The sequence below is a fragment of the Mustelus asterias genome, unplaced genomic scaffold, assembly GCF_964213995.1.
Source record: "Mustelus asterias unplaced genomic scaffold, sMusAst1.hap1.1 HAP1_SCAFFOLD_433, whole genome shotgun sequence".
Classification (NCBI taxonomy): domain Eukaryota; kingdom Metazoa; phylum Chordata; class Chondrichthyes; order Carcharhiniformes; family Triakidae; genus Mustelus; species Mustelus asterias.
In genome coordinates, this window is record NW_027590388.1 from 63,572 (window position 1) to 76,730 (window position 13,159).

At 45.8% G+C, this 13,159-nt stretch overlaps 2 protein-coding genes across 3 annotated transcripts in view; one reads left to right on the top strand and one right to left on the bottom strand.

Annotated features, from left to right (window-relative positions):
- Window positions 1–234: 234 nt before the first annotated feature.
- LOC144486710 (uncharacterized) overlaps window positions 235–13,159 on the bottom strand; it is a 39,319-nt gene continuing 26,394 nt past the window's right edge. The window contains exon 2 of the mRNA XM_078204719.1: window positions 235–4,388. Coding sequence (XP_078060845.1) covers window positions 3,552–4,388 — 837 coding nt within the window. The 3' untranslated portion in view covers window positions 235–3,551. The remainder of the gene's footprint in view (window positions 4,389–13,159) is intronic.
- LOC144486724 (uncharacterized) lies at window positions 7,094–9,208 on the top strand. 2 transcript variants are annotated; one of them, XM_078204750.1, is made up of 2 exons: window positions 7,094–7,544; window positions 7,710–9,208. In XM_078204750.1, the coding sequence occupies exon 2, from the start codon at window positions 8,068–8,070 to the stop codon at window positions 9,130–9,132; it is 1,065 nt and encodes a 354-aa protein (XP_078060876.1). In that variant the 5' UTR covers window positions 7,094–7,544; window positions 7,710–8,067; the 3' UTR covers window positions 9,133–9,208. The 2 variants fall into 2 exon arrangements, with proteins under 2 accessions (XP_078060876.1, XP_078060875.1); XM_078204749.1 differs by having other exon boundaries at window positions 7,105–7,201.

Genomic DNA, 13,159 nt, shown 5'->3' on the forward strand with positions numbered 1-13,159 from the left:
GGTAATAGTCGGGGATTTTAACTTTCCCAACATTGACTGGGACAGCCATAGTATTAGAGGCTTGGATGGAGAGAAATTTGTTGAGTGTATTCAGGAGGAATTTCTCATTCAGTATGTGGATGGCCCGACTAGAGAGGGGCAAAAGTTCACCTCCTCTTGGGAAATAAGGAAGGGCAGGTGATAGAAGTGTGAGTGAGGGATCACTTTGGGACCAGTGACCATAATTCCATTAGTTTTAAGATACCTATGGAAAATGATTGGTCAGGTCCAAAAGTTAAAATTCTAAATTAGGGAAAGGCCAATGTTGATGGTATCAGGCAGGAACTTTCGACAGTTAACTGGGGGAGTCTGTGGGAAGGCAAAGGGACGTCTGGTAAGTGGGAGGCTTTCAAAAGTGTTTTAACCAGGGTTCAGGGTAAGCACATTGCTCTTAGAGTGATGGGCAAGGCTGGTAGAAGTCGGGAACCCTGGATGACTCGAGATATTGAAGCCCTCGTCAAGAAGAAGGAGGCACATGACATGCATCGGCAGCTGGGATCAAGTGGATCCCTTGAAGAGTTTCGAGGGTGTAGGAGTAGAATTAAGAGAGAAGTCAGGAGGGCAAAAAGGGGACACGAGATTGTTTTGGCAGATAAGGCAAAGGAGAATCCAAAGAGGTTCTATAAATACATAAAGTGCCAAAGAGTAACTAGGTAGAGAGTAGGGCCTCTTAAGGATCAACAAGGTCATCTATGTGCGGATCCACAAGAGATGGGTGAGATCATAAATGAATATTTTTCATCATTATTTATTGTTGAGAAAAGCATGGATGTTAGGGAACTTGGGGAAATAAAGTGATGTCTTGAGAAGTGTACTTATAACAGAGAAGGAGGTGCTGGAAGTCACAAAGCGCATCAAGGTAGATAAATCCCCGGGACCTGATGAAGTGTATCCCAGAACACTGTGGGAGGCTAGGGAGGAAATTGCGGGTCTCCTAGCAGAGATATTTGAATCATCGATAGTCACGGGTGAGGTGCCTAAAGATTGGAGGGTGGCAAATGTGGAGCCTTTGTTTAAAAAGGGCTGCAGGGAAAAGCCTGGGAACTAAAGGGCGGTGTGATTCACATCTGTAAGTTGTCAGAAGGTATTTGAGAGACAGGATCTACAGGCATTTGGAGACACAAGGACTGATTAGGGACGGTCAGCATGGCTTTGTGAGTGGAAAATCATGTCTCACAAATTTGATTGAGTTTTTTGAAGGGGTAACCAAGAAGGTAGATCAGGGCAGTACAGGTGATGCTGTCTACGTGGACTTTAGCAAGGCCTTTGACAAGGTACCGCAAGGTAGGTTGTTGCTTAAGGTTAAATCTAATGAAATCCAGGGTGAGTTAGCCAAATGGATACAAAATTGGCTTGATGACAGAAGACAGAGGGTGGTTGTAGAAGGTTGTTTTTCAAACTGGAGCCTGTGACCAGCGGTGTGCCTCAAGGATCGGTGCTGGGTCCACTGTTATTTGTCATTTATATTAATGATTTGGATGAGAATGTAGGAGGCATGGGTAGTAAGTTTTCAGATGACACCAAAGTTGGTGGCATTGTGGACAGTGGAGAAGGCTATCTAGGATTGTAGCGCGATCTTGATCAATTGGGCCAGTGGGCTGACGAATGGCAGATGGAGTTTAATTTAGATAAATGCAAGGTAATCCATTTTGGGCGATCGAACCAGGACAGGACTTACTCAGTTAATGGTAGGGTGTTGGGGAGAGTTACAGAACAGAAATCTAGGGGTACAGGTACATAGCTCCTTGAAAATGGAGTTGCAGGTGGACAGAGTGGTGAAGAAGGCATTCTGCATGTTGGTCAGAACATTGAATACAGGAGTTGGAATGTCTTGTTGAAGTTTTACAAGACATTGGTAAGGCCACACTTGGAATACTGTGTACAGTTCTGGTCACCCTATGATAGAAAGGATATTATTAAACTAGAAAGACTGCAGAAAAGATTTACTGGGATGCTACCGGGACTTGATGATTTGAGTTATAAAGAGAGGCTGGATAGACTGGGACTTTTTTCCCTGGAATGTAGGAGGCTTAGGGGTGAACTTATAGAGGTCTATAAAATAATGAGGGGCATAGATCAGCTAGATAGTCAATATCTTTTCCCAAAGGTAGGGGAGTCTAAAACTAGAGGGCATAGGTTTAAGGTGAGAGGGGAGAGATACAGAAGGGTCCAGAGGGGCACTTGTTTCACACAGAGGGTGGTGAGTGTCTGGAAAAAGGTGCCAGAGGTAGTAGTAGAGGCAGGTACAATTTTGTCTTTTAAAAAGCGTTTAGACAGTTACATGGGTAAGATGGGTGTCGAGGGATATGGGCCAAACGTGGACAATTGGGATGAGCACAGGGGTTAAAAAAGGGGCGGCATGGACAAGTTGGGCTGAAGGGCCCGTTTCCAAGCTGGAAACCTCTATGACTCCATGACTAAATCAACTGTCTGCTGAAAGGGTTAACTTTTCTACAGAACCGAAAGGGGTGGGGAGTGAGAAGAAACTTGGCACACAGTTACATCACTTTACATAATTTTTAAAAACTTCTCTAACAACAAAACAAAGTTGATTTTAAACTTTATCTATGAATTCTTTTGTTCTCTTCCTCAACCTAATTATTTTAATTTGTTCAGTTTTTGTTAGGGATGGGTAACTTCTGTTCTTTATAAACTGGTTCACTCATTTTGTTAATTCTACATGGGCTCGGAGAATCAGAACCCAGACTTTATCATCCTGATCCTTTTTCTCCTTCTGCCACCACTCCCTCTGTTTTGAAGGAGGGTCATGGGGATTCCAATCAGAACTAATCATTTCATCAGAAGAGTAAAATACTGCAGATACCGGAATCTGAAACAAAAACACAAAATGCTGGAAAATCTCAGTAGGTCTGACAGCACCTGTGAAGAATGGAGCCAAGGTTTCGATAATGGATGACCCTTCATAACAGCTCTCATGAAGTATCATTCAGACTCAAAATGTTGGCTCTGTTCTCTAATCATTTTATCGATACATTTCTTGTTCTTAGTTTGAGGTTTAAAGTGAGAGGGGAGAGATACAAAAGGGTCCAGAGGGGCAGTTTTTCACTCAGGTCGTGGTGAGTGTCTGGAACGAGTTGCCAGAGGCAGTGGTAGAGGTGGGTACAATACTGTCTTTTCAAAAGCATTTAGACAGTTACACGGGTAAGATGGGTATAGAGGGATATGGGCAAAATACGGGCAATTGGGACTAGCTTAGTGGTAAAAACTGAGCGGAATGGACAAGTTGGGCTGAAGGGCCTGTTTCCATGTTGTAAACCTCTATAACTTCCTAACACCCTGTCACTCTGTGATCCGTGTGAAATCTAAAAACCAGGTATTCGCAACAAGACTCAAAGAGCATCAGCCCACTGGAGGCAAAGTCATGAGACCGGCCAGTCCAGCAGAAAGAAACCCTCCGACCCTCCCCATTGACCAACTGTGAGAATGAACAAAATGCAGTCCTGGATGTAATTGAGAGCAGAAACAATAACAGCAGAATCCAACCTCTGGAATCACTCGTGAACTCGCTGGTGTCTCAGCAGGTGGGATGAAACTCTGAATCCCTTCCCACACTGAGAGCAGGTGAATGGCCTCTCCCCAGTGTGAACTCGCTGGTGTGTCTGCAAGTTGGATGACTGAGTGAATCCCTTCCCACACTGAGAACAGTTGAATGGTCTCTCCCCAGTGTGAACTCGCTGGTGTCTCTGCAGGTGGGATGACTGAGTGAATCCCTTCCCACACTGAGAGCAGGTGAACGGCCTCTCCCCTGTGTGAACTCGCTGGTGTGTCCGCAGATCAGATGAGTTAGTGAATCCCTTCCCACACTGAGAGCAGATGAATGGTTTCTCCCCAGTGTGAACTCGCTGGTGTATTCGCAGGCTGGATAACAGAATGAATCCCTTCCCACACTGAGAGCAGGTGAACGGCCTCTCCCTTGTGTGACGTAGCTGGTGTCTCTGCAGGTCGGCTGACTGAGTGAATCTCTTCCCACACTGAGAGCAGGTGAACGGTCTCTCCCCAGTGTGAACTCGTTCGTGTGTCCGCAGGATGGATGAGTTCGTGAATCCCTTCCCACACTGAGAACAGTTGAATGGCCTCTCCCCAGTGTGAACTCGTTGGTGTCTCTGCAGGAGGGATAACAGAATGAATCCCTTCCCACACTGAGAGCAGGTGAACGGCCTCTCTCCTGTGTGAACTTGCTGGTGTTTCTGCAAGCTGGATAACTGAATGAATCCCTTCCCACACTGAGAGCAGGTGAATGGTTTCTCCCCAGTGTGAACTCGCTGGTGTATCCGCAGGCTGGATAACAGAATGAATCCTTTCCCACACTGAGAGCAGGTGAATGGCCTCTCCCCAGTGTGAACTCGTTCATGTGTCCGCAGGGTGGATAATTGAGTGAATCCCTTCCCACACTGAGAGCAGGTGAACGGCCTCTCCCCAGTGTGAACTCGCTGGTGTCTCTGCAGGTCGGATAACTGACTGAATCCCTTCTCACATTGAGAGCAGGAAAATGGCCTCTCTCCAGTGTGAACTCGCTGGTGTCTCTGCAGGAGGGATAATCGAGTGAATCCCTTCCCACATTGAGAGCAGGTGAATGGTCTCTCCCCAGTGTGGCTGCGTCGATGAGCTTCCAGCTTAGATGGGGCTCTGTATCCCTTCCCACAGTCCCCACATTTCCATGGTTTCTCCATGGTGCAGGTGTCCTTACCTCTCTCTTGACTGGACAATTAGTTGAAACTTCGCCCACACTCAGAACAAGATTACAGTCTCTCCCCGCTGTGAATGGTGTGATATTTATTCAGACTGTGTAACTGGTTAAAGCTCTTTAGTCAGTGCATTGGAACACTCTCATTCAAGTGTGGCAGTGTGTTGATGCTTTTTCACTCACACTGACATTTCAAATCTTTTCAAATCGACAGACTGGACAATCATTTCTCCTTCTGGATTCAAAGTCCGATGATATTGAGGTCCCAAGGAATATGACTCTGTCACGTCTAGACATGACGTTTGAGATTTCGGCCTGTGATTCCTCTTTCAATATCCTGTAAAACGAGTTTACAAAAGTCATCAGTGTCAGTACAGCATAGAAATTCAGAACAGACAATTTCTATGGAACATTCTTGCCTCTCTCATTCCCCAAAAGCTGTAAATCTCCATCCCACACACTGTCTCCCCATTCTCAGCAGGTCTGGCAGCATCTGTATGGAGAGAAAAGAACTGATGTTTCAGAGCTTTGACAAAGGGTCATCGAGACAAGAAACATCAGCTCTTGATGTAGGAAGAGAGATTCCTATTCGCTGATTCAGGCAGGCTCCATTGTGACGTCACAATGCGGAAGTTGTCCAATGAGCTTCAGATTGAAACTTCCTCTTCTGGACAACATCTGGGAGGAAATCAATGTTTCCCCCTTTCCATTTCTTTTCTCATTCTGGGGAAATTGGGGACTTGCAGCAACTGAAGGGAGTGAAGTGAATTCGGTCTGTATATTCCACACATTTTTACTCCAGTAATGTAGACATTTATTTGTCTGGCAGCCTGCATGGAAATTTTCAGCTCTCTGCATCCAGGGCAAGAAGCAGTGAGCATGGATCTGTCAATCACACATGAGGACGGCCTCAACCGGGATCTTGGGTTCATGTCACACTATCTGTAACTCACACTGTCTGTAACCCCCACAAATTGCCTGGGCTTGCAAAATCTCACTAACTGTCCTGGCTGGAGACAATACACATCTCTTTAACCTGTGCTTCACCCTCTCTCCACTCACATTGTCTGTACCTTTAAGACTTGATTACCTGTAAAGACTCACATTCCAACCATTATTTTGTAAATTGAGTTTGTGTCTCTGTGCCCTGTTTGTGAATAGAACTCCCACTCACCTGATGAAGAGCAGCGCTCCAAAATCCTGTGGCTTATGCCAGCAAATTAACCTGTTGGATTTTAACCTGGTGTTGTGAGATTACTTACTGTCTGAGGCTGAAACAGGCTGTTCACAACCAGGGTGAAATAGTTCATCCCAATATGAGCTTCCAACCACGTCCACATCATCATCAAGACCACCTTCATTCAAAGTAATTAATTAATTAACAGTAATGAATCATAAAATACATTGTAGGAGGAGGCCATTCAGCCCATCGAGCCTGCACCGACAACAATCCCATCCAGGCCCTATCCACATATTTACCTGTTAATCCCCCTGATGCCAAGGGTTAATTTATCATGGCCAATCTGTCTAACCTGCACATCTTTGGACTGTGGAAGGAAACCGGAACACCCGGAGGAAACCCACCCAGACACGGGGAGAATGTAGAAACTCTGCACAGACAGCGACCCGAGGCTGGAATTGAACCCGGGTCCCTGGCGCTGTTAGGCAGCTGCGCTAACCACTGCGCCACCGGGTCACATGTCAGTGCCATCGCCCGACTCCAGCCCAGTGTCAGCTCATCTGGAACCCTCACCCATTCCATTGTGACATCACACTCTCACCCATTCCATTGTGACGTCACACTCTCACCCATTCCATTGTGACATCACACTCTCACCCATTCCATTGTGACCTCACACTCCCACCCATTCCATTGTGACCTCACACTCTCACCCATTCCATTGTGACGTCAGGGCTTCACTCTCCGATCACAACCCCTGCCGGCCTCCCACATGCAGCCTCAATGGCGGCAGTCAGCCCGGGTCTAACACTACAAGCTGCCGCTCCATTTGGTACAAAGGGGGGGAACCGGGAAGTTCATTTCCGGGGTTTGGGGTTGAACAACATGTTTACAAAGTCTCTCCACCCACCCGCCACATTTATCATTCCTCGCACGCCGCCCTCTACCTCGTATTGATCTCGCTACCGAGTTAAAACCGTCCATCCGTCGTCATTACCCGCACTGCGCATGCTACAGGCCCCGCCTCTCATTCACTCCGATTGGTTGGAGGACCAGCCGCTCCCGCTCGGTCCTCCAGTCCGGCCCCCTCTTCCTATTGGTCCGGAGCTGCCGTCAATCAGTCCCCGGGCATTGTGATGTGGAGCATGCGCAGTGTCATTGCTGGCCTTGGCGCTTGTTTGTCCCGGAGAAGCGGAGTCAGCGTTAGGCGGTGGCTGGGAGGATTTGGAAACACTTTGTGGATCCGCAAACCCTTCAGAATCATTGTCAGCTCCCTGGTTTGCAGCTGCGGGGCTTCTCCCTCCCTCCCTCCCGGGAACAGGCCCAGGTTAACGGCCCCATCCTGGCTCAGCCACTGGAGGATGGTTCACATCAGAGGATGGGGGAGGGGGACAATAAATAAGAGGTTACACTTTGGCCTCAAATCAATGAGGACTCTGATCTCTGGGAAGGAAGGAAACCCTGGGAGGTGGGCGGGGAGGATTCACAAACACCCGCTGGAGGCCCCAACACCCCCAATAAGACCCATTGTTTTTATTGTCAGTCTGCAGACAGGAGCTGGAGAACTGAACCCAGACAGAGGAGAGGGAGGGAGAAAACTGGGAGTGGAGGAAAGAAATGGTGAGATGGGTTTGGATTTCAGCGCAGGGAGGAGGGAGAGTGTGTGGGACGGAGATTTACAGATTTGGGGGAACAAGAAAGGAAAAAATGTTCCAGAAAGACTAGAATTGTTCAGAGTTTCTATCCTGTTCTGACAGTGATGACTTTTCTAAACTGTTTTTACAGGATATTCAAAGTGAAGGAATGGCAGACAGAAAACTCAAACCGAACATCACATCTGACAAAGTCATTCAGTTCCTTCGGAGCTGAATATGATCGGTCTTTGAATATGGAAGGAGCAATATTTGTCTGTTCTGCCTGTGGGCAAAGAAATTAAACATCAGTGTGACCAGAAAAGCAGCAGGACAAACACACACCCGAGTGAGAGTGTTCCAGTGAACCGACTGTGGAAAGAGCTTTAACCAGTTACACAGCCTGAAAAAAAATCACAGTTCACAGCAGGGTGAAACTACGTGTATGTTGTGTGTGTGGATGAGGCTTGAACTGATCATCCAACCTGGAGAAACACAAGGGCACCAGCACCATGGAGAAACCGTGGAAATGTGTGGATTGTGGGAAGGGATTCGGTTTCCCATCACAACTGGAAGTTCATCGGCGCAGTCACACTGGGGAGAGACTGTTCACCTGCTCTGTTTGTGGGAAGGGATTCACCCATTCATACAACCTTCTGACTCACCAACGGGTTCACACTGGGGAGAGGCCGTTCACCTGCCCTGTGTGTGGGAAGGGATTCACTCGCTCATCCCACATTGTGACACACCAACTTGTTCACACTGATGAGAGACTGTTTACATGTTCTGACTGTGAGAAGAGTTTTAAATGCAAAAAGGATCTGCTGATGCACCAACGTATTCACACTGGGGAGAGACCGTTCACCTGCTCTGTGTGTGGGAAAGGATTCATTCAGTCATCCCACCTGCAGACACATCAACTTGTTCACTCTGATAACAAACTTTTTCATTGTTCTAACTGTGAGAAGAGCTTTAAAAACAAAAAGGATCTGCTAACGCACCAATATGCTCACACTGGGGAGAGGCCATTCACCTGCTGTGTGTGTGGGAAGGGATTCAGCCGTCCATCTGCCCTACTGAATCACCAGAGAATTCACACTGGGGAGAGGCCCTTCACCTGCTCCGACTGTGGGAAGGGATTTATTAATTCATCCAACCTTCTGATACACCAGCAACTCCACACAGGGGATCGACCGTTCACCTGCTCTGAATGTGGGAAGGGATTCACCCGTTCATACAACCTTCTGACACACCAGCAGGTTCACAGTGAGGAGAGGCCATTCACTTGCTCCGTGTGTGAGAAGGGATTCACTCGTTCATCCAACCTATTGAATCACCAGCGAGTTCACACTGGGGAGAGGCCGTTCCCCTGCTCTGTCTGTGGGAAGGGATTTTCTCATTTATCTTATCTTCTGAAACACCAGCGAGTTCACACTGGGGAGAGGCCGTTCACCTGTAATGTCTGTGGAAAGGGATTTGTTCAGTCATCCCACCTGCTAACACACCGGCGAGTTCACAAGGGACTGCAAGGTTTGGATTCTACACTTATTGATCCTGTTAATCATATCCAGGTCTGAATCATGTTCACTCTGACTTTTTTCTTCTGTTGAGGTTTGATATTCTGAATAAATGTGAAATAGACATTTGATTGAATCATTGTTGTAGATTTTTGTCTTTTCCATTTGAGTGTTTAACGTCACCAGGCTGGAGCTCAGAAAGGGCAATCTGAGGGAGGATCATACAGTAGGAACAGAACTTCATTCTTGACCCAGTCCTTCAGGGTCTCGCTGAGAGGGACAAACAGCACTTTGGTCTTTTTCATCACTTTTCACTGACAGCAAAGTCCCCGTGTGGGTGAATCCTGAGGTGTGTAAGAAATGTGTCCCAGTCGTTCTTTTCCATGGTTCAGAGCTCCTAGACACGGAAAAGAAGCTCCTTTACAACTGTGTTTAGAGTCAGGAAGAACAATGGTGAATGCTGGAAACGTGCTGTCAAAGATTGGTGTAAAACTGGGATCTATTCCTGACTGAGAGTGAAACGGCAGGTTTAGGTTTCCAGACTTAGAATGAAAAAAAGTCTAAAACATTTTAATGTGTGTGTGTCAGTCCTGGTTTATTGAACAGAAACTGGCGTCAAATAAATTGGTTGAAGTCTGCATCAAAGTAGCAGCTGGAGAAGTTCAAAGGAGCCTGTTAACTGCTGGGACAATTAGACAACAATTTGATTCCCAGATAGAGAAGGAGCTGCAGTGTGTGTCCAAGAATTCTCAGTTTTGTTGTGTGCTTCCCACACACTATCCTTTTAAATAAACCTCACTCCTATCAGCCTTTAACCATTATGAACAGAACAGAGAGAAGCTGAGCAGCAACAGAGCCCTGACTGACCATTTAAGAATGAGTGATGTGTTCAGCTGAAGTTTCCTGTTGGTAGTTTTCTGGGTGATCTCCTTATTTTGATCATTCTCAGTGACCCCTGGGTGTGAACCTGCTCTCCTCTCTTTCAGACATTCACTCACTCAACATCTCCTCTCTCTCAGAAACTCAATCACTTAACATCTCTCATCTCTCTCACACTCACTGAACATCTCTCTCTCTCTCCAGGCATTCACTCACACCTCACCTTCCACCTCTCTTACACTCTAACCTCGCTCCTCTCTCACATTCACTTAACCTCTCTCCTCTCAGAAACTGTCTTTGTCACTTAATGTCTCTCTATCTTTCTTTCAAACACTCACTCGTTTAACCTTCCTATTTCAGATCTGCTTAAACTTATTCATTGTTTTCTCTCTCTCATTACCTCTCTCTCAAAAAGCACAAACACACTTCATCTCTCTTCGCTGTCTGAGAAAACATCTAATTGATGGAGATTCAATCCTCTCTGTTTCTCTCTCCCACTTCCTCTGACAGGCCCTGACTCACTTTAAATCTCCTCTTTTCTAATAACCCTCTTTGGGAAAACTCATTTGTTCTCTAATTCCTCCTCATTTCTCCCAGTGATGACCCTCAGTCCATCTCCCAATTCAGTGAATGTGTTAAAAATCCAAATAATCTCCTTTCTTTATTGTTTAAAATGGGAATGGAGGTGAACGTAATGCTGAGAGCGGCAGCAATCTGTGTGGTTGTTCTTGATGCTGTCAGAGTGAGTTCACCCTCACAGGCAGGAAGACTGTTCACGGTGATAACATCAAACTGACGCCGGCTGTTTCATTCTCAGGTAACACAACTTCTCTGCTGCCGGTTCAAAAACGCACATCTCACTTCTGAGCAGAAAATAAATCCAGGCACAACAATCTGGTGAGAACATCTGTCAATGCGACCTATATCTGTCCACAGAGTCAGGGCAGAGTCACACAGGTCACATTGTGGTGACATTTACAAATGAGCCAGTTATTTCTGTTCAGAGTTTCCATTCGCAGATATAACCAGCTGTGTCTGTGGATCAGTTACTGAGTTCCCTGTGCTCCCCACAGCTGGGAACTGATAGCCTGCTCCCTTACATACAGAGCATTCTCTCTGTATTGCTTGTTTCCTCTGTTTCTCAGCTTTTATCTTTGACCACCTCATCTTTCTGCTTTTTAAAATCTCTCAATTTTTCTTTCTGTCTCTCCCTCTGTATCTCTCTCAGGCTCTGTGTGTTCCTATTTGATCAAGATGTTCAAAATCATGAAGAGTTTCTGATTGATTATGGAAGGAATGACAGGGAGAAAAGCAGAAAAACCCGGCAGGTCCAGCGGCATCTGTTCAGAGTTAACATTTTGAGTCCATATAATTCTTCAGGGCAGGAGAAACATGGGTTATCCATCTTAGGTTGGGGAATGTGCTGGGAGATTTAATAGAGGTGTTTAAAATGACAAATAATTTATGATAGTGTCAATGGAGAGAAATTATCTCCCAGGAGCACGAGGGTTTGTCGATGGAGAGAATCGATTTCCTCCGTGCAGGAAGGTCTGTAAGCAGAGGACACAGAGATTTAATTTAATTGACAACAGAACTGGAGGGGGTGATAAGGAGAATTTGTTACACAATAACTTCATATGATCTGGAATGCACTAACTGACAGGTGCTAGAAGCAAGTTTGATAGTAGCTTTCAAAGGGAATTGGATAAATACTTGCAGAGGATAAATTGGCAAAGTTATGGTGAATGGGATTAATTAGACAGTTCACTCATCCTTGTGACATTCTGAATGTTTCTCTCCTCAGGTTTTAATATTTGATCTTTTCGATTATAATGTGTCTCAAACAGAAGATTAAAATATTGGGTTTGATGAGCTGTCAGATCTCTTTCCTGTGTGTCTGTGTAACTTGAGAACTGGAGATAACCATGAGGAAGAACTGATTATTTTCAGTTCCTCTAACAGATACACCTCAGATATCAGAAATCCCTGGAGTTCCCCATGTCCTCATTATTCTCGCCTCGAGTATAACAGCTCTCAGTCAGGCCGAGTCAGTCACATGTCTCTGTCATGATGTTTCCACTTGTATTTTATCACTCACCTCCCAGTGACACTCACCACAACACAGACACCTTAAAATATCATTGTTCCCTTACACTTTGTCCTCCTATTATAATCAAATGTTTGTTGGGCCTCTTGTCTCCATTAATGTCAGATTACCTGCAGTTAAAATGACCTCAGAGACACTGAAACTGCAGTTGTAAAATACAGCAGAATTGGAATAACAGACAGGCTATTGTCTGATAATGACAGTGGCAGAGTAACACACACCGGAATCTAAATACATTATATCAATAGACCATGACTCACTCACACTATCAAATGAAACCGAAACTTTGGTTATGGTGCACGAGATACTGACTGTATTACCATTACATTGGATCCAATGCTGTGTTCGCTAACATACTGCAACGTGACTCTTATTATTTGAACAAACATTGTATTTGTTACACTCAGAGTAAGTCAGTGCTTTGCTGTGTTGTCTCTGTGCCCCATCTCCACTCTGATTGTATTGGAGCCTGTGTGTGTCATTGTTACACTGAGACTCTGTTATTGCTAATGTGGAGATGCCGGCGTTGGACTGGGGTAAACACAGTAAGAAGTTTAACAACACCAGGTTAAAGTCCAACAGGTTTATTTGGTAGAAAAAGCCACAAGCTTTCGGAGCCTTAAGCTCCTTCTTCAGGTGAGTGGGAATTCTGTTCACAAACAGGGCATATAAAGACACAAACTCAATTTACAGAATAGTGGTTGGAATGCGAATACTTACAGCTAATCAAGTCTTAAAGGTACAAACAATGCGAGTGGAGAGAGCATCAAGACAGGCTAAAGAGATGTGTATTGTCTCCAGACAGGACAGCCAGTGAGACTCTGCAAGTCCAGGCAAGCTGTGGGGAGTACAGATAGTGTGTCATGAACCCAATATCCCGGTTGAGGCCGTCCTCGTGTGCGGAACTTGGCTATCAGTTTCTGCTCAGCGACTCTGCGCTGTCATGTGTCGTGAAGGCAGCCTTGGAGAACGCTTACCCGAAGATCAGAGGCTGAATGCCTGTGACCGCTCAAGTGCTCCCCAACAGGAAGAGAACAGTCTTGCCTGGTGATTGTCGAGCGATGTTCATTCATCCGTTGTCGCAGTGTCTGCATGGTTTCC

Coding starts and splice junctions, on each gene's coding strand:
- LOC144486724 (XM_078204750.1), top strand. CDS start 8,068: ATGGAGAAACCGTGGAAATGTGTGGATTGTGGGAAGGGATTCGGTTTC.